This window comes from Phymastichus coffea, unplaced genomic scaffold, assembly GCF_024137745.1.
Source record: "Phymastichus coffea isolate CEN01 unplaced genomic scaffold, Cenicafe_Pcof_1.1 PCOF00129, whole genome shotgun sequence".
Lineage (NCBI taxonomy): Eukaryota > Metazoa > Arthropoda > Insecta > Hymenoptera > Eulophidae > Phymastichus > Phymastichus coffea.
The window spans coordinates 78,080-104,011 of record NW_026706940.1 but is presented as its reverse complement, the minus strand read 5'-3'; the positions used below and the strand labels follow the sequence as shown (position 1 = coordinate 104,011).

Genomic DNA, 25,932 nt, shown 5'->3' with positions numbered 1-25,932 from the left:
ATAATGTATCAATGAAATATTAAATAAAATAAAATTTGTTGTAAAAATAATAAAATGGTTTGTTTATCAATAATATAATTTATGAGACTAACAAAATTCGAGAAATATGTATTTGAGAATAATATTGATAATCAAGACATTTGAAGAACATTAACCAAATAAAATTATTTAAGTTTTCAAAATACACTGACGACAAAATTTGTAAAGATAGACACAAGGGGATAATAAACATCTATAATCCAAGCTGCATCTCTTAATAGAAGTAAAAAATGTAGCTTTGAACTTGATACTGGATTAATATGTGCATGAATTTTTGGAATATTTTTTTCGGTTTGCACGTATTTTTTATTCAAGCAAACTGCTGAGTTGCGCTTTTTGGATCGGTGCCGAGCGTGACACGTTTGCACGGATAAAGCAGGAATTGACCACCCTCGTCTGGCACAGGCACAACAAACGTTCATCGGGTTCACGTACTTTTGGCAACATCGCCAGCCAAATTAATGAGCCGGCGCCCGACCGCAGCGCGACTTGTTTCACTTAAGTGACTCTCGCTGATTGAGGAGAAAATCGAACCCGGCTCACTGTCACTGGCCGTCCGTGTAAAGTAATACATTGTTGGTGCGTTAGTTATACTGTCCGGAAATGTTGCATGCTGATTGAGTAACAGACCGTCAAAATAATTATTCTTGGAAGGGAGATAAATTACGCGAGATTAAGAGACTCGTTATTTCATGAATTTGTGTCAATTTTCCTGGGCATAACGCTTGATTAATGAGATATCAAAACATAAATCATTTCTGTGCTCATTTCTCGCTCTTAAGTGTACCTATTAAAACTACATGTCTTCAGCTGTTGATAGAACACGACCGATTTTATTCAAGCGCTTTATTTTATTTCAATGAAACTTGAAGTTCTTTTCTAATTTAAAGCCCGAAGAAAGAAGTGCAATAATTAATAAGCCGCGCGCGCAATTTCTCTCGTCGCTCGTATTTATATATGCAATCAGCCACTAGGGTTACTGAAGAGAGTGGGAAAAAAAATCTCGCTCTTTCGCAACCTATTTTAGCCGGCTCTCGTTCGCGTTGTTGCGCGCGCTAAAATTATCGCAAACGCCAGCTTCATATCCTGGAGCTGACGCTTGAAAATATATATACAAAAGACGCGCGATGTAGTGCCAAAGTAAATGGAAATTCGACGGAGCCAAGGTTTCCAATTTTTGAAATAATAGAGAATCGCTTTGTTGACACGTGGTTCCAATACTAGATCGGTCGATCGATTGAGCTTACGATCCTTTTCTTTTATTTCTTTAATTGATTTCTAGGTCAAGATTGAAAATTCATTTTTGACATATAAATCTCAATTCTTTTTAGAATACCGATGAATTCGCGTAGAATATGCGAAAGATCGAATCGTGTCTATCGAAATCCTTCCGCTTCTCCAATTTTCTCGGATTATCGTCGATTTCTCCACCAACAGTTTTTCCGCGAATACAAACTGATATTTATGCTCGTTATCGTTAATCACAATCCGAATGAATATCGCGCATCTAAAAAATATCTTTCGAAGTTAAGGATCGAGCGATCACCCAATTAAGGTTGTACGTTGCAAGTTTATGATCGACCGTCAGTTAATTCAAGAACGGCTATTTCCAACTCTCGCTAATTTTTCGAAGCGCGACCGCTACGTGACTCATTGCCTAAAATATATCGATTCCAAACAGTCCTCTACTCTTCTTCTGAATACGCGCGCGCGTGCCACGCTATCTCAAAATAGATCTCTTATTTTTGCGTCGATTATTCATTTTCAATATTATTTCAATCGTTGAAAAATCCGACGGACGAGATAGAAATAAAGGCTTGCTTGCCTTTTGTTTCACTGTTGTAAACGGATGTATGATGAAATAAAAAAGCACAGAGGTCAAGTAATAAACAAGACAATGTATCGTTTAGAGTTATATATAATTAATTATATATAATGCGTAATTGGTATATGTACATAAAAAATAAAAAGTCATAGTGATATCGAAAATCGAATGGGTTTTTGGGCTATCAATGTGAAGCGTCGTAGAGATATTGCAGGAAATATCGAAGACAGGTCAACGGTGTTTACTTTCCGAGGAGAATTTTGCGGGAAGCACCGATGTTCTGGCCAGCCTGAGTGGCTCCCTTATTGGAACCAGCCTGAAGACCAATCACTGTTTGGCCGGCTTTTAGTTGCTCTTCTGTGAAGTCACGCTTGCACTCGTCGGCGGGTTTGGGGCCTAAGTGAGGTCCCTTGTACTCGGAGTGTCTGTAGGTCTGTAGAGCAGAATCACAAAATTCACTAAGTTCATGTCGTTGGCTTTATTCCGTTGGCTTTGAACGATTAAAGCAATAATCAAAGCGGTATAATGATGCGTGCCTCGATTATGGATTTTCATTAATATTTTATTGTTTGCGTTTCCGTTTCAGTTTCTCAGCAATTTCCATAAGAAAAAGACCACTATTATGATAATCAAGGTATACCCTGACGTACTGCGCGTAAATCTATGTTATCGACTATGAAGAGCATGAAAGTATAATGAACTTCAATGACAGAACGAGTTTTGACGTTTGCCAATGCACGCCACGACCTAGCATCTCTACGTAGTAATTAGGTAAACGCTCGAACCGATTACGCAGATGCAGAATGTATTTAAAAAGAATTGAACGCTGTGGCGTCTGAAGTGACGTTGCACAATCCTCCGCAGCGAGAGAAAAAAAAGCGAAAAGAAGGGCACGGACGAAAATAAGAAGTAAGACTATATGGGATCAAACGGAATTGGAGCGCTGTCATAATAAAAGTCGTCCGCGGGGAAATCGGGAATGCTTGCGAAACAGCAGAAGCTGAGCACGACAACTCACCTCGCGACCAAGAGCGAACAGGGTCGTGACGACTTGCGCAATGTCTTTCTTCTCCCACAAGTCGACGGTCTGGAAGACATCGACGTCGGCGCAACCGTAGTTCTTGGCTGCCTGCTGGAATCTGTTTTTAACAAGCAAGATGTATTTTCATCGCTGTCTCTCTCTCTTTCTGTCCCCCCTTTAGATATATATTTGTGTACAGAGGCTCTCAATCAACTTTTTACTAGCTCTTCTTGACACGTTTTTACACTGAATTGCGCCCTATTGGCGTAAATTCACGTAAATTGGCGTGGGAAAACTCACTCGTATTTCTGCTTTTTCTATACTATCCTCGAAGTTTACCAGATTGGACGAATTTTATGTCATTCCTTCATGTTTGTGATTAATTTCCTCGTCGATGAAGAATTGATTTCAGTTGCTCAAATTACAAAATTCATCAATTTGTATTTATACATTTTCTTATTTCAATTATTTTCTAAGCTTTCAAAACAAGCCAAAATTTATTAATAGAAAAGTTCACTCTGAAAGAGACCAAGTTTTGCTTTGAAAACTCAATGTCGTGTTTTCCTCAATTTGCCATCGTTTGCACTTGATAAGATTTTGAAAGTTTCGCATAAGTTATCGATCATTTCAGAATAATTGTTAAAAAGTAAAATTCTATAATCTAGGGAAGTTAATTAATTTTACTATAAAATAATTATTCGAAGATTGAAAAATATATAAATAAATAAAAAGATCAATGGATTCTCTTTGAAAAATGAATTGAATGACGACCACATCTTATTTATAGACTTGCTTATTCTAAACAAAGTTATAAAAGTCGCTCTGTCAAGAGATTCAGCATTCCATCTTAATTAAGCTCAATATACGTGGGAAGTCAAATTACAAAAATTACTATAATATCGTTTTATATAAACAACTATATCTAAACAAAAAATAGAATGAAACATTTCTGTTCTTTGAATCATCAATGAACAATTGTATTAACCGTACCTCTTAATGTTGTAGAAGTAAAAATTATTTTACAAAAAAAGAAAATATTTTTACCAATATAAAAAATATTTAATTATTGTATCGTCTCATATACGCTCAACAAAAAACATAACAACTAATAGAGCTTAATTATTGTTGAATTCGAAAAAGACTCTCGTAGCGAGACATTTACTTCGAAATTAAGAAAGCATCGACTTACTTGTTGATGTTCTCCATCATCTTGAAATCTCCACCGGAAGTGTTAATCTTGTTGATAGAACCAGGTTGGATAGCGTTCATCAGCTCGCAAAGAACAATACCGTCCTTGAGATGGTCTTCAAAGGCAACTCCAGCGGGGAATTTCTTGCCGAGCACGGATTCGATCCATTCCTTGGCTTCGGCTTCCTGCTGTGGGTCACGCTTCGCCAAGATCTGCAAGTCAGACGTTTCATTAGCACTTGATCGACTATAAAAATCTTAATTAAAATCAGCGAAGTGCAATTTTTAATCACAAAGCTTCTATCACTGTGCAAATAGATCTAAAAATCGTCACTGATTCGAATGACAACACAAAAGACTCTGGGATAAATGTCACAACAATCCGCGATCCACAAGAAACGAAGAGGTCGAAGCCGTACCTTGGCGTGGACTTGGCGTTGGAGAGACATTGCGAAGCAGCGGGTGTTTGTCCTTGAGTATACAAGAAGTCGAGCTGAGGGCTACGGGCAAAATGTAGCGGCTGAGATTGGAGTGGCTGGCTTTATAGCATGAGATGGCGAGCAACAGGTCGAAGCTTTTCGACTTGCCAGACGGGCGATCTTAGCCTTGGGTATCGAAGGGGGAAAATTTGGATCGTGGGCATTCTAATATTGGCGAAAAGTCCAAGCGATGATTTGACTCTCGGAGAACGCTCGAAACTTCGAGAGAGGGGAAGAGCGCGAGCATACACAAGAACTTTCCGCTGCGGATATGGCAATCGTTCCGAGAGATGCTTGGACTGAGCCCGCGAGAAGTGCCTGCATTTCCGAGCTCTCGTCATTCATGGTTCACGGTGCGCACTTGTAATATTTTGCTTCAAAGTTATTTTCGAATCCGTGACCAGTGGCTTAAAAAATCCGGTTCATTTAATGGCTCTTCACGCATCCAACAGTTTTTTCCAGTACAGCTTTTTTTTTGTTTTTACTGATTTATTGTCATTGTAGTGTTTCATTGCGGTCATTTATTCACATATATAAATAATCAATTCAATTCATGTTTTTCTCTACCATTGATATTTATAAATATTAGATCAATAAGCATACACATAGATAGCAATCAATTGTGGCGTTTAAAAATAAAAAAATATATTGATTTTTCGAATCACGTTTGAGATGAAAATTTGCGGACTTAAGTTTAGAAAATATGGTAATAAATATTGAAACTATTTATATTTCTCTATATATTTACGATTATAATTACGACTAAACAAGACGAACAAGGAACTAACATTATGAATTTAATAAAAGTGAAGTATGAAGCTCTTTAAATTCATTTTCGCAATTTCAGCACTATCAAACTCTCTATACGAACTCCATGTTTATGGAAGATTTTTTAACAATTTCATTTTGGCGAACCTTCCAACTGTCGAAAGGTTTCAAAGTAATTTTATGAAATTCAGAAAGAGAATCTTTAGATTTTTCGATTTGTTAAAATAGATATTTACTGCTAAGATATGGAATATTAGATTTTCATATCTTATAATATAATATCAATTCACATATCTAGATATTATATAATATAATATAATATCAATTCACATATCTAGATATTATATAATATCAATTCACATATCTAGATTGCATACCTATAAGTGACTATAAGTATAAATAGAAAATTTCGTCTTTGTATTATATTTTCCTTAAAGAGGACTAGTTATAAAGCTAATAATACATGCATATGTTAAAAATGACTCGGGTGGACCTTTTTTATTTTACCATAAATATAATTAAAATATTTTAATTGAAGATCATGAAAATCATTTTATTCGAAATTATTCATAAAATACTGTACACTCCACAAATTTTATCAAAATTATTTTAATAAATGACGAAAATTAAAAATCTTTTTCAGAATGAGAGTATAGTTTCAAGTCATTACGGATTGATGCAAAATAGTGTTATTTTGTTATTTTTACTGATTCTTCTTGTATTTTTTCGCCAAACCATAACCCAATTTTACTATCAAAGATAGTTTCATATTTTTAAAATATCGTAGTTGGCTATTAGATATTATGGTGAAATATAGATCTGTGTTCTTGAATAAATTGTAAAATGATATGCTGACAAAATGAAATGCTCATAAAATAGATTATTATTCAGTAACTACAAAATATTTCTGACGAGTAATAAAGAATAGAAAATCCATAAATGGATGATTTTTTTCTTCTTCGTATGGTTCACTTCTTTATAAAATGAACATTTTCCAATTTTAAATTATTGAGTTGATAAAATCATAGTTAAATAAGACATTGACGTTTTCATGAGCTGGAAAATAAGTTTTTTAATGTTTAATTTGCACAGAGGGTCTAATTTCACTGATTGATTGGTTTTTTTTACATACGCACCGTACAATAAGTATCAAAATTTAAATACAACATTTTACCAGCAGTAATGTAACATGGCGACGAACTTCGTAACATCATAAGCAACAGCAACTTTTTCGACTTTTGGGGAAAATCATACCATGGAATATTATTTCTAAATAAAAGATTGTATCAAAACTATATTGATATTGGTTACTTTATTTCGAATGCATTTGTGGAACTTACTTACAAAATACTGTAAAACTGATTACTATGATTTGATATTTTTTGTCCTGACCAACAAATGTAGAATAACCGAAATACTGTAGACGTTGTATTCATGAAAAATTGTAGCATATGCACGGGCTCATTAGTGCGTGTAATTGTCTGCAAACAAGTATCTCATTGTACGTAAGTTTGAAAATGTATCGTATATATTGTACTAGAATTATAAAAGAAAATTGTTGATTGTTAAAGATTAAGAATGCAATGAAAAATTTATTCTTTCCTGAATGCAATACGTAACAAATGTCATTTGGTGATTATCCAAAACTATTTTTATAAGTTAGCATTGATCGTTAAATTTATAAATCATTAAACTTGAAGCTGATATCAATACAACATTTATACTACAATTGGATAATCTAGCATAGAATCAATGTAGATAGATTACTTGTACTCCACAAACGCTGATAATGATCATATTCAAAAACAGCTGCAATAGCCACGCAATGGTTAAAGAATCTTCAATTAAGCTGATAAACCTAGTAGAATATAAAATGATTAATTATAGCAAGTAATTGAATCTTAAAAGAAGCTGAAATTAAACAACGAAAATGACAATTTTTTGATTAGTATGAAAATAATATAATAATAATAATAATAATAATAATAATAATAATAATAATAATAATAATAATAATAATAATAATAATAATCAAGCTGTACAAAAACAGAATAGTAATTTGAGCTTTTGACGATATGCTGACATACGTAAACAAGTTAAATGGTTCAGGGGAGAAGGGTTTATTATATTATATTATACCATTTTTTTCCACATCACTTGTAAAACTTATGACGTTTCTCAAAAAATATTTTGAAATGCCATTATCCACCATTTACCAGGTACGTCCAAATGTTAGATGTGTGTCTTGAATTACAAGGTTCAAAGAAAATAGACACAAATAAATTAATATTAATAATAAATTAAAAAATAGATAAGTCTCTAGCACAGTTAAATTAAAGGTAAGGTAAATTATAGGTAGAGTATGCGGATTGTACAAATAAAAAACAAATGTTTCATTCGGAGCAAATAAATACAATAGGCATAAAAAATCTCCTCAAAGTGAGGAGGAAAAGCCAAAAAAAAAAACACAAATATTATTGACACAGCGTTTAAACTTAAAAATAGCGTAAGAAAGTTTAGAGGCACGTCTAGACTTTACAATGATCGCGGGAGAATGGACATTCGCGTGGTGACGTAGACGCACGCACACAGTGGCAGGTCGAACGACAGAAACTACTGCAAACAAATCCGATGCCTCGGAGACGGCGACAGCCCTCACTGCGTTATCACCGAGTTGCCGATCTGAGGGTAGCGGGTATTTGGCAGCATCCCAGAGGAAAATACCGCTACTCCTGTTAGCGTAGCAAGTGAGTCTGACACTAACCTCGCACAGGCATCGGCAGGGCACATACGCACGCAAGCAAAGTAATTCAGATGCGGAAGTCCAAGCGGTACGATCAACTAGGCGGTAGCATCTAACTGAAAGGTTGAGAATGACACTGCGAATTCTCGAGCCAGATTGACTGCCTCCGAGGGTGTCGTTTGTTTTCAGGAGAAGCAACCAAAAGGCGGGGAAAATGGCAAAATTGTCCTCTCCTCTATGGAACCCTTTTGCGGGAGTCCAGTCAACGATTAGGAGAAATAGATAGATAGTTCTTTATTTCGCCAATGAGATAGAATCCTGTCCGGCAGCTTTGATACATCAATGGAATTATAAAATAAAATTCATGAAACATGAGTAAAATATAAATTGAAAAACAATAAAATAAAATAAACACGAGTAAAAAGTAAAATAGTAAAAAAGTAAAAAGTGCGAAGCAACATAAGATATAATTGTATAGGATAAAAGATGAAAGATGAAATGAGTATAAGTGTGATAAAAATATAAGAAAACGCTGTGAAAAAGATACATAAAAACAAGATAAAAGACAACATACTATAATGTAACTAATATAATGTAACGTATGTAACTAATATAATATAATATAGAACTAATATAATGTAACGCAATAACAAATGTTAATTATAAAAAAGATTAAGTAAAAATACTAAAACAACAAATAAAGAAATGATCAACATTAGTATAAAAACAAATAAAAAAACAAATCACAAAAATATCGTAGCGAGACTAATAAGAGGAAAGTGGATCTAGGAAAGATAAAAAATTTAAGTTACTGATTAACTTAAGAACTAAGATAAAGACTAACATTTAAAAGTAAGGACTATTTGTAGACGAGAAAGTTTTAAGTCTTAAGGTACCATAGGTCTAGAGGAGGTTTGTCGTCGGTGGCGGAGCAGCCAGGCGCAAAAGCAGTCCTGTCCACCGAAACTAGAATTTCGAAGTAGTTGGTAAAAGTGGGCATAGGAGTATAACCTTTGCGTATTGCTTTCCCGATCTACAGCTGAGCTTTGTGGTTAAGGAGCAAGCCTCGTCGAGAGAGAGAGAGAGGGAGTGATATGACGCAGTTTCCTGCGGGTCTTTGGTCATAGAGGAGAGAACATCTTTGTTATTTTTCCCGGCTTTCCGACGCTTCTCCTGAAAACAACCAGTCAGTCCGGCTCGAGAAACCCTCAGCCTCCCGCCAACTTTAAGTTAGACGCTACCGCCTAGTTGCTCGGGTCTCTTTGACTCCCGCATCTCAACTACTTTACGCGTGTGCGAATGTGCCTTACCGACACTTGTACGTGGCTGGCGTTTTTTAAGTTTAAGCAATGTCAAGTAATTTTTAAGTTTAAACGATGTATCTATTATATTTGTGTTTTTTTTGGCTCTTTTCTTCTCATTTTGAGAAGATTTTTTATACCTATTGTAATAAAAATAAATGTATTTATTTGCTTAAATCTTAGTTTATTTATACAATCCATACACTCTGCCTACAATTTACGTCACTTTTAATTTAATTGTGCTTGAGATTTATCTATTTTAAAATTTATCTTTGTATCTATTTTGTTTAAACCTTGTAATTCAAGACCTGTGCGGCAAACGCAAATAATGAGAAAGATCATGGGTATCGTGGGTTCAGTATCTATATGAGCATATCAAGCTGCTCACATACAAGTAATCCGCATACACTTTATTTTCTTGAAACTTCAAGAAAGTGCATTATGCTCTAATATATATTATATAACAGATTTATCAATCATTATTCGTAGTCATACCAAAATGGATGCACCAAAGACGTTCACGTAATAAGCTGTAGCGACAAAAAACTTAGTCCATGTCTTAGAGTTTTTTTTGGACAATTTGAAAAAAATGACAAGTATAACATTACGTCGACAAATATTAAAATAAGCGTATATGTCAATAAATTATCAGACTAAGTCTTTTATGATGGGATGGGAATTTGATGGGAAGACTAGTTTTATCTTATATAGTGTATTCATTTGTGTTCTAATGAAAATGTGAAATTGAGAATAATAAATATGCTGAATGAGATTATAAATAAATTACCTAAGACAATCCCAATGAAACCGTATGGTTTCACCAAGTTTAGCTGATATAAACTGCTCATGTTGGCGCCACGAATTCAATATTATTGTTTCATAGTTTAGTCTGCTTATGCTTTGAACTTTGTAACTATAATAATATAAATAAAATGTGAAATAAATTATGATAGATAATTAAAAGAATTATTATTTTATTGTATTTTGTTACACTTTCTTTGTAAAACACTTATACAAACATAAAAACATCGATAACTACACAAACGAAACCTTATTAATACTAAGTAAATTAAATAACATTCTTACCCTAGTACAGAAAACATGCCGCAAGCATGCTCTACGAGCATGATGAAATATGAATCAAACGTTATGAATGTATAGACAACTGCAAGAGCAGCTTGTAGACCATGTAGGTAAATTGGAATATAATACTGCTCTTCATCTACATAATACTGCACTTGGAGTAAGTTAGTTACAGGACGAGATTCGTTCAAAGGACTAATAATATCCATAAAAAAAGGAAAGAATGGTATGGTACAAAAGAAAGTAATCGTCCCTGTACATAGATCTGAAATGTATGTTGAATAATCGATTGCAACGTTAATATTTTGAGCTAATCGTATTATTATAAATGTTTTACATAAATACACCAAAATCAACATTTTTCCTGTTTTCGCGTGTTTCCTTAAAATCGCTACTTCCTTATCGTCTCCCACATTTCTCCAATTCCTGTGCATCTCTTCAAGCGTTTGCGTCATCTTAGAATGTTAAGCTGTCTTAATTTAATCGCCACATACAATTCAATAACTCATTTATAATTATTGAATACCTTATCGAATTGAACTATGCTGTTCGCAATAAAAATAAATGATCCATATGTTGCAATTAAAGCTGTCAAGCAATCAACAACTTTATTCCAATTTTTTGCATCTATCACTTCTTTAAAATATATTACCTTGAATTGAAGAAATAGAAAAGATTATTCTATTTTTAGCATTGTATAAAAATAGACATTTTTATAACAGTCAATCGTATATATTTGTGCTCTGCTACTTGTAAAAAAGTGTACTATCTAAAATAGGAAGAAAGATGGCAATTTTAACTGTTACGATTACTTGAATCTTTTCTACAGAAACGTATACGTTAATAATCAACATTCATATTGGATGTGCAAATGAAAAATTATAATAAATAAAAACCTCTGGAATAACGACAGTCAATATAGCAATCCACATGATACCTACAATCGACGTCCGAATTTTTAAGCTTTGATAAGGCCAGCGACCATAAACTTTGAGAAACGTTTTGTTAAGGCGAAAAAGACGATCGTTAAAAAATTCGTCAGTAGATACACTAGCGTACATTTTCAACATATTTTCGTAATTTACTTCATCACAACTATTATATGCGCGTAAGTGTTAAGTTTAGCTGCGGCGAATAGAAGATCGCAAATAAAAAGTAAGATCAAACATGGGAAAATGAAATGAATGGAAAAGAACGATGGAATCTTTCATTATGTGTAATTTCGTTGCTTACTGCTATTTCTATATCCCTCGGACATATATAGGCGACAGAAATGAATATTAATTATTAGCTGCTTTGAATATCGATTGCAACGAGTGCAGTGTGTGCTGTGCACGAACGAAAGCTCGGGAGTGACCAGCAATGCGGAAAAGAAACGACGGGTGTCCTTAGGCCAACCAGCGTTCTTGAGAGCAGCTCGGAGACTGCGACGTTAGTAGCCAATCAGTACAGTAGCGAGTTCAGCAGAGAATTCGAGTTGAGCCAGCTGGCTGCAGCAGCACGTCAATTTTCAGCGACGTAAGTTATTTATTTTGCTCCGCGTGCCTTCGGCATAATTAGCGTGTCACTGTGCGCGTTGTATTCAGCGTCGCGTACCAAGCATAATAAAGCAACGCATTTGCATACCGCGGGGAATCTACTGGCTAACCGATTGTTTTCTCGTTTATCCGAAAACTTGATAACTACGACCTCTTCTCGCTCGAAATTGAACTTCCGTGATCGACGATGTGCCTTGTATCCCGACATTCGCGCACTTTTACGGATGCGCGGTCACAATCGACCGATCGACAGGGTAATACATTTCTCCACGGCAGATCGAGCCGACGATTAGTCTCACACCGAACGAATTACTGAACAAAATAGATTTTCATATCCGGGGATAGTGAACGATAAATTATACTCACTGTTGAAATACACGATAAACATTTTTTTTAGCTTCTTAGTGGTAAATTCTTGACAGAGTTATGTAAATATTATACTTTCCGAAATTTTTTTTTTCGTTTTTAGATACATAGATCTGAAAAAAATCAACACTGCGAAGCATTTTATTATAGTTCTCATTTAATTAATTTTAACATAAAGTTTAATCATCATTTTATCAAGGCTATACACGAAATAAATAAAATAACTTCAATGTGCCTCATGTATGTTAAAGTAATTAACATAATGTTATTCGGTTATTTAATTTTACAAACATAAATTGTTCTTAAATAAGATCATTATGTAACCGATGTAATGGATACAGAAAAAACGTATTGCAATATTTTATGAAATAAAAAATCAATAAAATACACGTGTCAGTTATAAAAATGTTTGTAAAATTTTTATAGATAATTAAAATAACAATATTAAATAATTATTTTTTTATGAAATTGCAAATTATTTCATGCATATATCAACAAATAAACAAAGTACTTCAAAACAGTAAAGAATAATGTTTCAATTGATCTACGAATATGATCTAATTTTCATTAAAAATTTTTATTTGATGCATAAATTTCAGTTTCAACTATAGTACATAAAAACCAGGTAAATATACAGGTAACTCTTTTATATTTTAACTAAGGTTATTTTTTGCCCTTTCCAAAAACACGGTCTAATACTTTTATTTTTATGTAATAAAAATACAGTTGTATTGTAAAACAACATTTCATATGTTTATAAAAAAGTTTAAAAAATATTTATAAATATTATCGATGGCAATTTGTAAATCATATCGACTCAAATATTCCTAATCTGAATCTTCTTTATAAATTATTGAAATGTCAAATATATCATTATCGAAGAAGCACTAGTTCACATAATTAACAATCATATTTTCTATTTTAACTGCATGATTATCCTAAAGTTAATAAGGAGTGTTTTATTTTTTAATATTTTACTATTCATTCTAAGATGATGTTTTTGTTACGAACTACTATTCAAGGAAAAAAAAATTTTTTTTTAAATTGAGACAACGTGTGATTGGAAAAATGCGTGTAAAAGCAACGCAAACGGGACCCGTGATAGCTATTCTTACGGCCCTTGACATGGAATGACTCGTGGAAAAGGGAAAATTCGACAAATGCTTTTGTCTTCCGTGCCGCAGCGACGAGACGAGAAGACTCCTGGAGAAAGCACCAAGTCGAGTCAGTAACGGGGTGAGTCATTTTTAATTCATTCGAAAAGTAAAGCACTTAAATTTATTGCGATGTCAGCGTCCAAGACAGTGTCTGCTGATATTCATGCTGACGAATTCGCCGAGCAGACATGGGACAAAGCGGTCGACTCTCCCTCCTAGTCATTCGATAAATCCGCGATATTTTTCCGATCATTATAAGTACAATTTCTGCTCTACGATTTAGCGCGAACGATCTTCTAATTTAACTACATGATAATCCTAGAGTTAACGATTCTCGACCTTGTTAATATAACTTCCAAGTCACTCTAAAGTGCATATTCAACTCTTCGCTCAGGAAATGCGCTCGATTTGCAGAAACTTTAACAAGCCTTTGCTAATGTTTTTTGTTTCTTATTCTAATAATTGCCGATGCTCTCAGATGATTAATCATTGTGGAACAATACCGTTGAAATAGGATCCGACGACTCTACAGATGTAATCTTCAACGCAGGGGTAACAGTGTCCTGTGGCGGCGCATATGTTCTCTGTATCGTTGTAGCTATTCAATTTCTTTATGTACATTCGATAAAAAAGCGTATAGGCATAAGCGAAGTGTGTGTAACCTCTGAATAAAAATACTTTTATTTGTATTTGTTGGAATTTATTATTTCCTACAATGGTGGCTCCGATAAGAAAACACCGATAACAGTGTTTACTTAATAATTAATCCGTATATTCACCATGGTTTTATCTCATAAGAATTATACTGCACAGCGGCTCGCTACTTTACGAATGGAAAGCCAGCGCTTATCTAATGAATTAGCAGCTCAACAGCGTCAGCAAGAACAAGAGAATGGAAATTTTTGCAAGGGTAGCATAACAATACATCATACACAATGAATGTTATAATATAATTAAGTTAAGTATTGTAATAACCTAATAATGTTGTTATCTATTCAATATCTTTTTTCAAAATTTGTAGATTTTTTGGATTTTTTTTGGACAAATTTTGATATAATTTTTTTAATGTTGTCTTTTTGTTATATTACGCGGATTCTTATTCCATAATTTATGTAACTTCTCTTTTTGTAGCAAGAATTTAATATTGCTTTAGAAAGTTCAAAGCATAGCTGAAAACTGGACGAATATGGGAAAATTTGGTTTATTTAAGCCTATGGCTTCTTCCATGAAACAGAAATGTCCTTGGGCAGAGCGCGATATTTCGCCAATATGCTTCCAGGAGGCGTCGGTCTAAGACCCGAATTAAACACTTAACCAATCAAGTGAAAAGTAGCGGAAGAAAGGGAGAGATCGACGGCGGCCGAACGTATCTTCTAGTAAAACATTTCTTTGACATTTAAATAGTCTCATAATTAGTCTAAATAACCGGCAGTCGCTTGACCATTTCGGCCGTACCTATCTTTCATCTATTCATACCTTCTACTAGGACCTTTCTTTCACACCTAAGTAACCTATGATTAGCCTAATTAGCCAGTAGTCACTTGACTTTTCTCGGTCGTATCTGCCCTTCCATCTATTCACACCTTCTACTAGAACTGTTCTTTCACGCCTAAATAGCCTTATAATTAGCTTAAATAGCCGGCAGTCGGTTGACCATTCTTAGGTATACCTACCTGCGCTTTTATCTATATATTCAACAACAATAACTCAATAGCTGGTAACCACTTGAGCCTTATTCTTTGTAGCCGTATCTTACTTTTTATGTATTCAACAATTGTCATTATTATTACTTAAAAAACTATGTTAATGCAAAACACCTCAGGGATACACTATAGATGCCTGGATATTCAGATAGACTTGGTTCCCTATAGTCATTAGCAAGTAGACTTACCTCCCCTACCACTTTTAGATTGATCAGAGAGGAAAAGTTTTATAGGCGTCATGATTGTACAGTTGAAGGTGGTACCCGAACCACCGGAACCAATATTTTTTAATCGAGGCTAACTCTTATAACAAATTTCTTTATAATGACCGATTTTGTTCAAACTAGGTACATTTATTAGTAACACAAATATTAACATTTTTTACAAATTTTCAGATCATATCAATTTTTTTAAATGTTATTAGTAATTAAATAAATTATAATATTTTTTTAAACGTTATATATCTCAGCAACGAAACATCGTAATAGTAATACAAAAATATATATTCCACAGAAAAGGTTGTTCTATATAAAAAATGAACATAGTGGTAGTGGAAATATAAAATCGTATGATAATTTTCCAGAATTTTCCAGACTATATTTAATACTCTGCAGTGTTATATGTTCTTCATTTTTATACTTTAGACCTTTCGTGTTTTTTGTTCTTTTCAAACTATTATCTGATTGAACGCTTACGGAAAATAACAATTTGTGTAAAATATAATATCATATGACATAAATATTTAACATTATTTTTAAGAAATAGCTTATTTTTATATTCTAGCTTAAAAGATTAGTTTTAACAAATCATTTTTTAAAAATTAAAGAGTAATTGAGATAATTTTACGGTTGTTTCTGCCTAGAAAACTATTTATTAAAAACACAAGTATTTTAGAACCATCAACATTTAATATATCGCGTAGAGTGAGTCAGGTATTGCTTAGTATTTACGCGCCTTAAATAATTAGACATGTTCTCATGACTTCAGACCTAAAGTATAAAAATAAATGGTAAATAACTCTGCTAAGATAAACTCTAGAAAATTTTTAAATATCCATATATTTTTACGCTTACTAAGTACTTACAAACAGGTAAATAAATAAATTTGTTGCCGTTCTGTGAATTTCAGCATATCGCTTTTTCTTTATTGTTCTGTATAACAGCATTCCTTCTGAAGATTATATTTTTTATCACTCATTACGAAGCAATAATGTCAAAAAACTCAATAGAACATGAATTTAAAAATAAATGTAGTTTTCTAAATATCAGCATTGGTCGCAATTTTTTTATAAACGTGAAATAATTTTGTCATGAAAGTTGTGCTTAAACGTAGTGTGGTATGTTTAAATTAATTTTTAGGTGCGACCAGGCACTTCCAAGTAAGTACTAATAATATAAAAGTATATGATAAAATATTGATGTAAATGAAACTCAGCGATGACCTTTCTTCCTGTAATCATACCAGATGGAAGATATCAACATTTCACGTTTATTCATATCAGACCAGTATTGCTTTTATTATGTATTTTTTGAACAATACATATGCATATCGTAAAAAAATCGATGTAAAAATCTACTTATAGGTGGAAAAGTAATTTCGTTCTATTTAACTATAAATTATAAATTAAAGTTTGTAGCATACATAACTAAATATTTGTGTAAAGGTTGAGTTTAGTCAAATGACCAAAATCTTTAGTTCTTAATATATGTTAAAAAGGGAGTAAAATGCATTAATTTGATTGGAAACGGAATGAAAAATTAAGGGTTTTAAAGATAACAATAAATGTTTATTAATAAAGTAGTATATATCACATTTCCTCTACAAATTCATAATACAGTAAATGTACAGAATTATTTACATTTGAGTGCTATTAAATAGAAGAGTTAATAATTCTGGTTGTTGCATATCCCTCTTGTACTTTTGCACCATTTCTTGGATTTTTAAGCGTCTTCTTACGTGAGGTGGATGATAGCTACAAAAAAGGTGGCACCATTAAATAAATATTCTACTAGGTTAAAAATAAAGGATTTTTATAAAATAATTTTACTTTATTCTGTATCTTACCTATCATTGTCTAATCGTTTTCTACGGCCAATATTCAATGCAGTTTGTCGTACTAATGAGCCTAATGCTCTCCTTGATACAATCATACCATCGATCAACGGTGTCGCGAGATTCATTCGTGAAGTTGGCCCATGCATTTTGACTCGCATTAAACCATTGGCTAAGGCTTGCAAGTATATTACATGCACGTCGCATGCTTGTACTGTGCGTGACTGATCCAGTCCTGTATGCGTATGTGTCAATAGTCCAGCTACAAATAAAGATAGTTAATAACAAAACATAAAAATTAAATCTCACTATAATAGAAAATAAACTTTTTTATATCAATAGTTATAATAGATTTATAGATATATTTTATTTAAAAATGAATTATATTTAAATTAAATTAAATTAAAAATTATATTTAAAAATACATTTAAATTATTTAAAAAAAACTGTTGCTGAGAATTCAACAAAAATAATTGACATAATAGTGTATGATCAAGTATTTATCATCGCTTATGTTAGAAAACAGGTCTCCAATGTATAACGGAAGTTTATGTAACATGTAATTACCAATAGGAAATTGTGCACAATCTTCGAGACTCTCAAGCCAGACAACCATTATTTTAGTGTCAGTCTGTGCAGGAAGCGAGTGCTTGGTAGTCCTTCGAGGTCTGATAGGCTCAGATTGTGACGATGAAGCTAGATTGGCACTCTGTTTTTCAAGATCGAGTGACATCGCGCGAGTTTGTCCTGATGGAGAGTTGGAAAAAGCATGAGCACTGCTAGTACTACATCTGTCGAACCATACTGTTACAAGAGAACAGGAAATTTATAGACGAATGATTCAATTCTACATATTAATATTGAATAAATCGGTGAAACGAACCATTGTTAGAATCATTCAAATTACTGTCAGCAGAGTTTGGTTCAGATTGTACATAGGCCGAAAGGGTTGGCACGACAAAGGCAATTTCTGAACTAACATCCGCCCAATAGAGCACGTGTGTGGTACCATTATAAAGAGCGCCACCGTGTTCACTTTCCTCGTTCGAAGGTACATTTGTTGGAATAGCAGCACTACAAGAATGCCAGGAAGTCTGGACATGTCCTGTCCAACCAGCATGTGTAGCTACTGACACTGGCCAGCCCAGTGAGTTCAAAAATTCGAGGAAATTTGGCGATACGTTGCTTTCGTGTAGCTGAGGATATAAAAATGTTTATTCATTACATTTTCAATATTTGTAACATTCAATTTATAACAATTATACTCTTTACTAAATTTATTAATAATCTTACAACGTTTGAAAGTATAGTTTCTGGGATAGTTTGGCCAGACTTTACGTAGAATACGTGCACGGTGTCACAAGTTCTTGCACTAATGTGATCAAGACCTTCGAGATCTGTGGCGAAACCAGCTATTGTAGGATCTAAAGCAGTGAGTCCACCAGCACCGGTATTTAATTGATTCTGCGTGTCTGACTCGAGATTCAAGAAGCCAAAGTGGCTAAGAAAAAGTCGCGCTGTTTGGAACTCGTGGCATATTTTGGGAGGCGAACATTCGTTCACTTTCTCGGCAGACACGAGATTTGCATTTTCTTCGTTATACTTTGCCTCACTATCAATTGCGTAGTCGAGCAATTGATGCAGAATCTGATGTTCGTTCTTGATTGAGTCATTTTCATTCATCACTGCCTCCAAGCTCGGTATCGACTCATCGCTGTTAAAACAAAATATGAATTTTTTTTGTGCCGCATTTAATTTCCATAAAATATTTTATACCAAATTCCATCAAAACTCACACTTTGCAATGTGGAATTTTGTCCACGTTATCCGGAAAGAATCTTGGCTTATAGTCGACAGGCTGTTGAGTCTCTTGCAACGGCAGCGGTCGACCTGGATTTGTATTCGAGCTTCTAACGACCGACCGATGTCGAGGTAAATGTCTCAGTTGCATAGTCCAAGCGTGTCGACCAAACGGTCCACGAATGAGGACAGTCACGGTTGGTTGAGGATCTTGATCATTACCTAGTGGCTCTTCTAATAACGCGAGCATCGTTACATTATCGGCTACAAAGTAACGAAATCGCTCAACCGCTGTCTGCAATGGTACTTGACCGCCTGGCCAACTATTACAATGGCGTAAAAGAGAAACTTCGTCGAGAAGCGAAGAAAGAGATTCAGCACCGCATACACTTGGGAAGTAGCCGACCTGCAATAAAATAAAAACACGCTGTTTGAAAAAGAATCTTTGCTGAAATATTTGGTAAACGTACCTGCTCCAAAATGATCGTAAGTAATGCATCAGCAGCATCTCTGACGCGCATCGAAGCAGGTTTCAGTTCCTTCTCGTCTTTCATCTTAATTGGTTCTCCGGGTTTTCCCACTGATTTCGAACCCGATACTCCTAATTCTACGACCTCTAATACTGTGGTCAGACACTCCTTATCCTACAAATGTTAACCTTTAGCGTAAAGCAAGCTCTTATTGTCCATATTACATGTCTAGTAGATTTAACCTGTAAAAGCTGTGGATGTGTGGTAAGCCAAGTGGTCAAACATGAAAAAGCAGCGACAATTGACGAATGTAGGTCTTTGGAGTGAGCTGGGGGTGGTCGCCAACATTGATACGTTATGTAGTCACATAGCCACTTAACTGCTCGCTTACATTCCAGAGCATCTGAAATAGAATTACCTTTGTCACAATTATTATCCGAACTCAAATATGAGAATTCATTAATTGTAAGTAAAATAAAAAATCGTTAGTTGAAAATTTTTTTAAATTCCAAACCTGTGAATTTCCTTGCTGCTTGTCAACATATTATTGAAATTTACTCGTACTTATCATCAACTTATTTCAGATTTATAATAGACATACCTGTTTCTCGGATACGTGTTCTCGCTAATCCAGACAGCAGTTCGAGGGCGGCCAACGAGATATTCAGATCAGTTTTCCAAGATGATATCAAACGATGACATACCAAATATGTTGCTCGTACAAACAGTGCATGCGCTGAATCTGTTTATCATAAGATTTTGATTTCGTATTAAAAAGTTAAGTCATAGGGAAGATAACATTAATCTTATTTGAATTTTAATGTATCAATCAAGTTTAGTTTACTTTACTATATTAACTGCGTTTTTTATTATAATTATTTATTATTCAAGATTTTAATATAAAAAATTCAGAAACAATTTTAGTAAGCTTTTATCCATCAACTGAAAAAGTAAGTAAGTAACGTTAAAACGTGTTTAAAGGCATTCCTTCAAATTACATATAAATAAGTTACAGAAAGTTTGTCGTTGAAAACTGTAACAGTATTAAAGCAATATAAACTGTATAATATATATTAAATCATTGTTCGTATAAATTATGAATTATCATCAAGGCAAAGGCAATCGTAAGCATGAGTAAACAAACAGTGTAGTTTTCATAAATCAGCGTAAGTCAGCGTGAGAGATGAAAAAGCAAAGGAGTTTTATACAGCTGTAATTAATTAAAAAAAAAAAAACAAATAAATAAATCTTTTGCAAAAATATTTACCGAAAGAAACGCTTTCTTCTTGTAGCATAGCAATATCAGATGCATCGCCTAGAGAGCGCAGATCGCTGGATATGCTTATCTGGCTGGTTGTGTCACTGGTGCAAACTACCGAGTAATTTGTATACGTAGACCAATAGCAGAATGAAGATATATGCAAAATGAAGAGGAAACAATAAAAAACAAAACAAAACAGAAAAATCAGACACCAAACCGAACACAACACTACACAATTTGCGCATTCGTTCTTTTAGTATACAGCAGATTATTGATTTTTCATCGACACATTACACAATGAAACGAATCATTTGTATAAAGAAAAAAATTGACAAACAATTTGATTCTATTTTGAAAAGTTTTAGATTTTTAATTCAATTTATGAATAGAATCGGGTATGCGTTTGACCCATTCGTTAATGAATTTATAAAATTTATGTGTGTGTGCATGTAAATTTTTATATGTTTGTATTGTATTAAAAAAAACTCTTGATGCTCAAGCTTACATATGTGTAATGCATCAAAATGTAAACGAATGATGCAGCAACAAGCTTACTATTCATGGTAATGTGAAAATAAGCGTATCGAACAAAATAAAATGATTGGAAAAGTTGTAAGCATTATTACTATAAAAATTACCGGATGATAGTAAATTAGTGGTGGTTTCATTAGGCAGTGCGGTGTCAGGTTGAGTCACTTGTTCTGCCTCTTCAGCTGCTGCAGAATCTTGGACACTTAGTAATAGTCCACCTATTCAGAGTTTTGATTATATTTAGAAAAGATTACCAAATTTTCTTAATATAATATAATAAAATAAAATTACCTAAAAGCATGTGTGTATTTTGAGGATCTACTTCGACTTGTAGTGCATTTATCAACAAATTCATCAGTTTTGGTTTTAATTGAGCAAAGGTAATCGGTATTTTTTCTTGATTTATGTAATTACCCGTTGGTATTTCTTTAATTTGCAGATTCTGAAAGACAAAGTCACATAATATATTGAACTCCATTGCCATACATAAAATTACAATCAATTAGACTTACTTGAAAATGTAGCGGTAAACACAGCATAGATATCAACAAATGAATAGACGATCTACGTAACTCTACTTTTGAGACAGAACTAGATTTGAGCCTCAAATCTTTTTCTGGTAATACAAGCTCTAATGCAGCAAGCACTACGGGAACAAGAACTAGTACACCATCAAGTTCGAGACGAAATAGATCAGCCGAATTAGATAAAATACTAGCTAGTGTTTCTCCACACTCTTTTACCTAACCAAAAAATCTATATTAAAAACTTTTAATATTAACAATTAAGTAAAATTATACAAACTATTAATCATATTTACTTCAGAAAATCTATTTATCTTCAAGCCTTGATTCATAGCTTGATAAAATCTAGCTAAGTAAGCAGGCAAAATCTCCTCTCCAGTCTTTTTAGCACAGAATATTCTGCAAAGAGTGCCCATTGCCTCTGCTCGACCAGATTCATATCGATCTATACTTAATGAAGGTGGTACTTCACCAAGGCTTTCTTGCAAAGAGCTTGGACCGTCAACAAGTATCGATGACGGACGTTTTGGAGCATTACTTGGTTCTGTAAATTAAAAATGACTCTTTAGCTATTAGTAAACAATATTTTGAGCTGTATATTTTACTTCTTACGTGGCAAGTTTTGCGACCAACCATCTGTACCGATAAAAGCAGCTTCGTAAAGCCACTCTCCAAACAAGTGGAGTATACTATTGCACTTTGGACGAGCCGATGCTAACGGAGGTCTGACATCCTGGTTCAACGATATTATAGCTGTTGGAGCAATTATCGTTTTGAATGTACGAAATGATCTACTATTAATTAAATATTAAACACTATTTGAACTTACAAGTTGTACTGGAAGTAGACGAAGGACCCGAATTAGTACTCATCAACGAACTACTCGTAACTCTACTAGTGGTCAGTCCAATCAATGATGCCTTGGGAATACCTAAAAAAATCAACAATCAATCATTTTATCTCCCGATCGCATAATCGACTTCGACCTCAAAGTAAACACACAAAAAACATGAATATTATAAGTTAAAAAAATATAAAAAACGACTACTTGACTAATGTGCAAAAGAAGAAGAAAGAAAGAAAAATGAAAAATAGAAAATGAAGTGTAAAAAAGTAAGCTGTTCATTCATTTTCTTTTGAGTCAGGCTTGTACCCTTAGTGACGGCGGACGGTGTAACGCTGAAACTCTTGGCGAGCCTTCGCTGCGTGGGAGGTGTCGGTGAGGGATGGCTGGATTGCTGATGATGCTGTTCTTTGCGTTCAACGGTCATTCCACCGCCACTCGTCACACAGCAATCCTCCCAGCAACATGCCTGCGTAATACCTGCAAATACTCTGTAGACTGTTCACCCCTGCCTATACCACCACCTTCGTCACAGATATTTCCTCGAGTGTGTTCATCGTATTAACAGATGGATTATTATGAATAATGATAATATAATAATTGTTTACAACGCTAGAAATTATCATAACTTTTCGATGTTTGTTTATGAGAAATTATACTTTAAAGTTTTTTAAAGATATCAGTATTAAATAATTGTTTTTGGTTCCTACGAACACATGTTTTTTTAGCAAATAATCGTTGATATTAGCTATTAAGTATTAAAATATGTATATATGCAGTTGCAATCTGCTCAGTTGTGCAAGCATTATACGGAAAGCAGAAAGCCACATGCCCGTGCTTTTTGAGAGAGAGTCAGAGTCGCAGTAGTTCTATACAGTGTACAATGATGTAAAGTTTTAGTGTGATGTGCCACTTATAGCTAACTTAAATTGATTCAATTTATCATACCTAAAAATGCATCGACCTGGCCAGCAATGCCTTTTATTGCTTTAAGAAATATGTAGGGTAACTGTTGTAAACAAGGATGTTGACATGGATCGACGACGTTGGGACTGGTAATAGCGTATCTTAAAAAAGCTGGTGTCTGCGATATCACAGCTGGACGGCATAGATCGACGGGATCACCTATTGTGCGCAGCAGTCTGTACCATGACTGAGCAACTGCTTCGTTTGACATTGTGGAAGGGACTAATTGAGAATCTTCATCACCTAAAAATACAAAATTTATATTATTCATTTACTTAAGCTTTTACTTTGTAAATCTTCCTGTTTACTTACTAATTTTTAGCTCTGGAAACATTGGTCCATACATTATATGTAGTAGGCGAGCTGTGAGAGCCAAACAAACGCGGTTCCATTGCTCTATTAAAGATAATCGATGACGCCATCGAAGACATGCTTCTCTTAAAGTTCTCCATAGTGGTGGTGATGGGAAATTACGTTCACATGCTACTAGCCAAACCTATATTGATTAAAAAATTAGAGTAAATAAAGTAATTTATAATCAAAACTTTAAAAATATCCTGAAATCAAACCTCTAACAGTACTCCTAATACTCGTTCACAAAGTTGCTCCCCTGTATCCTCTCTTATTGCTGGTGGAGCCAGAAGAGCATCATTAATACCAATTAAAAATAAAAGTAAGCTCTCCCAAGTTTCTCTTTCTAGTGTCACAGAGCTTCTTGCAATTTGTTGCAAAGTACGCAAAACTCTGTGACATAATACTGCTTGTTTATTTATTGTATCATCTCCTACAATTTATTAATAATAATAATGGTTTAATTCAAAGTAACAATATATTTATTGCTATTACTACTTATTGCATGCAAGTAAGTGTTATGTGTTACCCAAATCCTGGTATAAAAATGGCCAGACTATGGAAAAAAGAAGTACTTGTTTTAGACAAATGAGGACTCGTTATAAGGAGTATTTGTATAGTGTAAAACCAGGACACGTGAATAGTAGGCATTATGAGAATACAACAAAGTAGATATATTAAGATTACAAGTACAAATGGAGTGAAGTAGTGTAATTCTACTCATAATACCTGGTATAACTAATACATAAAAAATCAAACATATATATATATATATATATAATAGTATCCAATTACCTTCTCCTTTCCTTGGTACAAAGAGATTATGCAAGTGACAGATAATCTTTCTTGCATAATAATTTGGATCATCTGCTATAGGTTTAGGCACTGATATTTTCGGTGAAGTGTAGAGAGCAGATAACCACTCACAGTAAACATTAACACAGTCCCGAACAGTGTCATGTTCAGTTAGGGGCAAGGACAGCCCAAAACAGATAACTTCCATACACCATTGTATTTCTTTATCTGTATTCAGTGGACTTGGTTCTGCAGCTTGAGCAATACCAAGATTTGTAGCCAATTGTCGTACAATGGATAGTGTGACTTCTCTGCCGACTCCAGGAGCAAATTTCTCAAGAACACTTTGGCTGTCTTCTGATCCATGTTGGATCAGTATACTCAGAGACGCCCACTCTGAGTACATATTATCTCCTAAGTCCTACAAAAGAAAAATTGATATTAGTAAATATTTCAATACACTTAGATATTGTTTTTAAATAAAAATCGAAATTTCAATATTCGAGTTATGAAAAATACACGATGAAAATTCAATTCTTTGATTTAATTTCAAATTATATTCAGCAAGTAATCAGTGATTCACTAATTGAAATAAATTTTCACTAAAAAATACCATAGCTGAATCCGTTATAAAACATAAATAAAGCGTTTAAAGCGTAGGCGTCAAACTCGTCATCAGCACGATAACCTCGGGGTACAAACAAGTGCTAGTAGGAGAGACTTTATTAGTATTCTGTGAGTGTACATAGCGAAAGCAATGAATTAATTACCTTGGAATTGACACGATTGAAGACGCCTAAATTCATAGATTAACATCTGCGATATGACAGTTAAACTTTCAGAAGCATTATCGGACCTTGAAATTAAAGTCCTGACGTTTTGATACTCCAACTCGACTGTATGTATTATGCTCCTGGATACATTCTCTCATCATTGTACGTACACATTCCCGTGTAATTGAACGCTCAAGTGCACACAGTCGTTCTTTCTCTCTCACTCTCTTTCTCGCTCGCGCTCTCTTCTACCTACATGCTTCAGTCTTGAGAACGTGAGAGCTGTCCGAAGCTAACATTTTCCTCTCGCTATGAGTTTCTGCTTCGAAATGCCATTGCACTGTTGCTACTTAA

General features: G+C 34.0%; 3 protein-coding genes and 1 long non-coding RNA gene across 10 annotated transcripts; 1 reads left to right on the top strand and 3 right to left on the bottom strand.

Moving 5' to 3' along the window:
• Positions 1-1,941: 1,941 nt before the first annotated feature.
• LOC131671585 (muscle-specific protein 20-like) lies at positions 1,942-4,652 on the bottom strand. The gene is made up of 4 exons (XM_058948104.1): positions 4,493-4,652; positions 4,075-4,286; positions 2,883-3,003; positions 1,942-2,297 (listed from the first exon to the last, which is right to left on the bottom strand). Exons 1-4 carry the CDS (start codon positions 4,520-4,522, stop codon positions 2,106-2,108), a joined length of 555 nt encoding a protein of 184 aa, XP_058804087.1. The 5' UTR covers positions 4,523-4,652; the 3' UTR covers positions 1,942-2,105.
• Positions 4,653-5,924: 1,272 nt separating this feature from the next.
• Positions 5,925-11,825, bottom strand: LOC131671580 (odorant receptor 63a-like). 6 transcript variants are annotated; one of them, XM_058948092.1, is made up of 9 exons: positions 11,344-11,517; positions 10,974-11,099; positions 10,785-10,902; positions 10,451-10,712; positions 10,152-10,277; positions 7,088-7,178; positions 6,665-6,801; positions 6,457-6,589; positions 5,925-6,376 (listed from the first exon to the last, which is right to left on the bottom strand). In XM_058948092.1, exons 1-9 carry the CDS (start codon positions 11,515-11,517, stop codon positions 6,326-6,328), a joined length of 1,218 nt encoding a protein of 405 aa, XP_058804075.1. In that variant the 3' UTR covers positions 5,925-6,325. The 6 variants fall into 6 exon arrangements, with proteins under 6 accessions (XP_058804075.1, XP_058804074.1, XP_058804073.1 ...); XM_058948091.1 differs by having other exon boundaries at positions 10,451-10,902; positions 11,389-11,825; XM_058948090.1 differs by having other exon boundaries at positions 10,451-10,902; positions 11,344-11,823.
• Positions 11,826-11,852: 27 nt separating this feature from the next.
• Positions 11,853-14,158, top strand: LOC131671581 (uncharacterized). The gene is made up of 4 exons (XR_009302551.1): positions 11,853-11,965; positions 12,951-12,976; positions 13,401-13,587; positions 13,987-14,158. It is a non-coding gene; the product is annotated as an uncharacterized LOC131671581 (long non-coding RNA).
• A 2,867-nt stretch (positions 14,159-17,025) lies between these two features.
• Positions 17,026-25,906, bottom strand: LOC131671571 (ral GTPase-activating protein subunit beta). 2 transcript variants are annotated; one of them, XM_058948075.1, is made up of 24 exons: positions 25,576-25,906; positions 24,806-25,226; positions 24,540-24,566; positions 24,229-24,443; positions 23,972-24,155; positions 23,642-23,902; positions 23,003-23,173; positions 22,679-22,780; positions 22,462-22,602; positions 22,146-22,393; positions 21,838-22,068; positions 21,617-21,767; positions 21,433-21,543; positions 20,801-20,905; positions 20,135-20,275; positions 20,048-20,062; positions 19,776-19,936; positions 19,534-19,707; positions 19,060-19,469; positions 18,557-18,977; positions 18,147-18,459; positions 17,831-18,067; positions 17,276-17,525; positions 17,026-17,183 (listed from the first exon to the last, which is right to left on the bottom strand). In XM_058948075.1, the coding sequence occupies exons 1-24, from the start codon at positions 25,609-25,611 to the stop codon at positions 17,066-17,068; spliced, it is 4,644 nt and encodes a 1,547-aa protein (XP_058804058.1). In that variant the 5' UTR covers positions 25,612-25,906; the 3' UTR covers positions 17,026-17,065. The 2 variants fall into 2 exon arrangements, with proteins under 2 accessions (XP_058804058.1, XP_058804059.1); XM_058948076.1 differs by lacking the exon at positions 20,048-20,062.
• Between the last annotated feature and the right edge of the window lie 26 nt (positions 25,907-25,932).

Bases quoted from the DNA above. Each gene is read 5' to 3' on its own strand.
- LOC131671585 (XM_058948104.1), bottom strand. From the start codon at position 4,522: ATGTCTCTCCAACGCCAAGTCCACGCCAAG. The intron at 4,287-4,492 runs GTACGGCTTCGA...TCTGACTTGCAG, and splicing joins AACGCCAAGTCCACGCCAAG to ATCTTGGCGAAGCGTGACCC. The intron at 2,298-2,882 runs GTGAGTTGTCGT...TCTGCTCTACAG, and splicing joins TGTTCGCTCTTGGTCGCGAG to ACCTACAGACACTCCGAGTA.
- LOC131671580 (XM_058948090.1), bottom strand. From the start codon at position 11,517: ATGTTGAAAATGTACGCTAGTGTATCTACTGACGAATTTTTTAACGAT. The intron at 10,278-10,450 runs GTAAGAATGTTA...ATATTATTATAG, and splicing joins GGCATGTTTTCTGTACTAGG to TTACAAAGTTCAAAGCATAA. The intron at 7,179-10,151 runs GTAATTTATTTA...ATATTCTACTAG, and splicing joins TTTCATTGGGATTGTCTTAG to GTTTATCAGCTTAATTGAAG.
- LOC131671571 (XM_058948075.1), bottom strand. From the start codon at position 25,611: ATGAATTTAGGCGTCTTCAATCGTGTCAATTCCAAG. The intron at 24,444-24,539 runs GTAACACATAAC...AATAAATTGTAG, and splicing joins ATTTTTATACCAGGATTTGG to GAGATGATACAATAAATAAA. The intron at 23,903-23,971 runs GTAAGTAAACAG...TTGTATTTTTAG, and splicing joins GTTTCCAGAGCTAAAAATTA to GTGATGAAGATTCTCAATTA.